At 50.8% G+C, this 4491-nt stretch overlaps 1 protein-coding gene across 1 annotated transcript in view; it reads right to left on the bottom strand.

Annotated features, from left to right (window-relative positions):
* Positions 1-2359: 2359 nt before the first annotated feature.
* LOC103594479 (metallophosphoesterase domain-containing protein 1) overlaps positions 2360-4491 on the bottom strand; it is a 36318-nt gene continuing 34186 nt past the window's right edge. Inside the window, exon 4 of the mRNA XM_008577700.1 lies at positions 2360-3386. Coding sequence (XP_008575922.1) covers positions 3268-3386 — 119 coding nt within the window. The 3' untranslated portion in view covers positions 2360-3267. The remainder of the gene's footprint in view (positions 3387-4491) is intronic.

Genomic DNA, 4491 nt, shown 5'->3' with positions numbered 1-4491 from the left:
CAGTTCACAAATCCCAGACAAACTCCACGTCCCTCCTCAAACCTGTTCTTCCTGCTGCTGTGCTCACCTTCCATGCCTGGCAGCCAACATCCACTGCCATCCCTGGCTCTACCTTGCCCTTGCCCCCATATCCATCCCTCACCAACCCTACCTCCTAAACCTATCACCACCACCACCACTTCCCTAGTCCAAGCCATGCCCACGGGAGGTGCTCGGTGAATGTTTGTGGAGTAGACAGATGGATGGGCCAATGGGTGGGTCAGTGAATGGATAGATGGATGGCTGGGTGGTAGATGGATGGATGGATGGATCAATGGGGGGTGAGTGGATGGATGGATGGATGGTTGAGTGGATGGATGGATGGAAGGATGGATGGATGGTTGAGTGGATGGATGGATCAATGGGGGGGTGAGTGGATGGATGGATGGATGGATGGATGGATGGATGGATGGATGGATGGATGGATGGATCAATGGGTAGGTGAGTGGATGGATGGATCGGTAGGTGGGTGTGGGGGTGGGTGGATGGATAGATGGATGGATGGGCCAATGGGTGGGTGAGTGGACAGATGGATGGATGAACAGACAGATGGATGGGTGAAAATGGCAGGACTTCTGCAGCTTGGGGGACTTTGAGACTGCAATCATTATACCTGCCAGTGCTTTTCTTAGCAGCACCTGGACCCTTTGATGAGTACTGGGTTGAACACGCCACTTCCAGGAAGCGTCCAGAGCTAAAGCTATCTTGAGGTATTTCGTTTGGGAAATCAGGCAGTCAAGGTATTTGAACACAAAGGGGCACAGACTGGCCGTGCCACTACCGCTGAGATCCCTCCACCCCAAGGGAAGCTGAAGCAATTGGAGGAATGCCAGTCACTGCCACGTGGAGGGTCTCTGACCTCCAGACTCTGTCTAGGGTGCCACTCCTCCCCTATGTGCCCCCACACAACACGCAGACACACACCGAAGAGGTGCAGCATGGACTTCTCTTTCTTTGTACAAAGACTTTATTGTCTGACATGCTTGACAAAAAAAAAATTACAGCCACAATCAAGTGATGCCAAGATGACTGAGAAGCACGCCGTCATCTTTCATACCTCAAGGACTTTTAATGAATTTTCTCTTAAAGTAACAGCTGCCTTCATAACTTTTCTTTTCCACATAAAAATACACCATATTCTGAAGACACCTTAGGAAAAAAAATTTTTTTTAAGTTTATGGTTCTTGGTCCACATAGAAATTGAGCAGAGGTGGCACTGAAAGGGCCTTATGTTTTCTCTACCCCACATACGTCATGCATCAGAGCATCCCGAGAAATTCTGTAAACATCCCAGCCACCAGGAATCACTTCGGCCAAGTGGGATTCCTGAAGCCCTACACCCCACGGAGCACAGTGGCCTTGGACCACGCGGTGCCGCTGCCAGGCTCCCTGGGACAGCATCTCACCCTGCGGTGAGCCCGGCTCACTCACGAGCAGGGAAGGAATCACAGTCTCCCAGGACACTGAGATGCTGGGCTCCGAGTTCAGGACTCCTCAGAGCTCACTCAAAGGGCTCTTTGTGGGAAATGAGCCAGAGCTGGGTTTGAAGAGGACCCTTCAAAAAAATTTTTAAAAAGAGCCTTGGACCACACATTGCTTTGTAGGGACAGAGCTTTGGGTGGTGGCAAGTGAGGGCTGAGAAGCCAGAGACCAAAGTTCAAATCGTGCCTCTGCCCCTTCTGAGCTGTGCACCCTCAGGCAAGTGATGTCATGTCTCTGGCTTCGATGGCCTCATCTCTAAAATGGGACCACAGTACCTACCTTGCAGGACCACATGAGGATGGAATGAGACTGTATCTGCAAAAGGGTTTGTTGAAGGCTGGTTCCCAGGGCTGGAGCCAGGGAAAGGGAGTGAGGCCCTCCTCTCAGGTGCACAGTTTAAAGGTGCAAAACCCTCCGTAATCAAAACAAATCACACCCTTTTAATGCAATGTTGTTAGAAATCAAAACAAATGCAAAAAATAAATCCATGATGAACAAAAGATCAACATGTTAAATAAAGAAAGAATCTGACCCTGAACTTGCCCAACCCTCACTCACCCTGACCCAGGTCCTGCTGGTTCCTCTCCCTCAGAGATTAAGCCCAACCCCTCCTCCCACCACCAGGCCTAATTCAAAGAAGAAAAAAAAGCTGCCCAAGGGGGAGCCGCTGGAGCCCAGGCCCAGCCCGGCACTGTGCCCCCTCCCATTAATGGGCTGCTGGAGCTGGGGCTGTGAGGATTGGACCCTTTAGGCTTCTTCAGCTGTGCACAAGCCAGGCAGACGCCAGTGGTGCAAGGGAGATTGCACCGGGGAATGGAAGCTCGTTGCGGAACAGTAATCAGAAACACAGCACCCACTTCATTAAATAAAGAGGTGCATGCGTGTGACAGGGCTGCTGCAGCCTCGGCCTGCAGACCCTCCTGGTTGTTGAGTTCTGCAGAGCAGGCAGTCCCTGTGGGACCACGGTTGTCCCACTATGACTCGGAACCCGCCAGCTGGTCCTGGGCACTCACGTGGCTCATTGTGTAGTTCCAACTCCCAAATCCAGGCTCCAAGTGAATGCCTGGGACACTCAGGCCATTGTTCAAGTCAGCAAAAATTCCCACAGGACAAAAAAGGGGGAGCAACGTGAAGCAAACCACTCGTGGGCCTGGCCAGGTGCAGTCTGAATTCCTGAGATGTCCCTGAACTCTCCCTCAGAGAGCCACTGCCACCAGCAGACCTGTCTCCTCTCCGGCCTGGGAGGAGAGGAAGGACTGGCTGCACCCAGACTACAAAACCTCCCACTCCCCGCAACCCTGAGGCTCACAGCCACACAGACTCTCCGTTAGAGGGAGATTTTGTGCAAGAACTTCTAAAACTCATCCAAGAGCAGTGGTTTCCCACCCAAACCAAGAAGGCGTCCAACTGAGACAAATGAAGACTCAGTCATTTCCCAGCAACACAGGGCCATGAGCACATCAGGTCTGTGTAACAAGGTACGCATGGATGTACACACAGAAAACAGTAATGGATGCAGAACCCCTGATAGGGACGAGCAGGGTCCCAGCTTCAAGTGACAGAATACTGAAGAGTCAAAGGTGATTTTCTGCATTCCAAGGCCTCAGCCCATCTGCTGGGCCAGTCCCTGTGGCCAAACGGGTCATCTGGGTCATTCTGCATGAAAGGAAGGGTGGCTGGGGGTCTGTGCTCCCGGCCAAGCATACGTCTGATGCAGGCGGGCAGGGCTGGGGTAGTGGGGAGCAGTCAGGAGTTCCGGGGTGTGGGGAGGTCGATGACTATGGGTGGGTTCACAGGCTGGTAGTTCACAGTGCACACGGACGCATTCACATAGGTAGTCGTCCCGTCCGCCATGACACCATACCCTGGAAAGTAAGCACACGCCTGTCAGGCCAGGCTCTGGAGCTGTGAGGGTGGTCTAGTGAGTGTGGTAGTTGGAGGGTATTCAGCCTCAGTGAATTTATCTGAGGCAAGCTACTAGAACTTTCAAACTCAGTCTCTTCACCTGTAAAATGGAGATAATGATGACAGACACTACTTCCAAGCCTGCTGTAAAGATCAGATGAGATAAGCATCCATGTACAGTGCTCAGCCCACTGCCTGGCACGTGGGAAGCACAAAGTGAGTCATCATCAACGACACCCTTATCACCACCATCACCATGAGCACCATCATCACCATAGTCATTATCACCACCATCAACACCATCATTACCATCACCATCATCACCACCACCATCATCATCCTCACCATCATCACCATCATCACCATCACCACCACCACCATCATCATCCTCACCATCATCACCACCATCATCACCATCATCACCATCACCACCACCACCATCATCATCCTCACCATCATCACCACCATCATCACCATCATCATCACCATCACCACCATTATTACCATCACCATCATCACCATCATCACCATCACCATCATCATCATCATCATCATCATCATCATCATCATCACCATTATCACCATTATCACCATCACCATCACCACCATTATCACCATCACCATCATCACCATCATCACCATCACCATCATCACCATCATCACCACCATCATCACCATCATCATCATCATCACCACCATTATCACCATCACCATCATCACCATCACCATCATCACCATCATCATCACCATCATCACCATCATCATCATCATCCTCACCATCATCACCATTATCACCATCACCATCATCACCATCATCACCATCATCACCATTATCACCATCACTATCACCATCATCACCATCACTATCACCATGACTACCATAATCCGTATTATCATAAACACCATCATCGCCATCATCATCATCATCACCATCACCATCATCACCATCACCATCATCACCATCATCACCATCATCACCACCATCACCACCATCATCATCACCATCCTCACCATCATCATCCTCACCATCATCATCCTCACCATCATCATCCTCACCATCATCAT

The sequence above is a fragment of the Galeopterus variegatus genome, unplaced genomic scaffold, assembly GCF_000696425.1.
Source record: "Galeopterus variegatus unplaced genomic scaffold, G_variegatus-3.0.2 Scaffold1567, whole genome shotgun sequence".
NCBI lineage: Eukaryota > Metazoa > Chordata > Mammalia > Dermoptera > Cynocephalidae > Galeopterus > Galeopterus variegatus.
The sequence above is the reverse complement of the archived record's forward strand: the minus strand, read 5'-3'. Positions and strand labels throughout refer to the sequence as shown.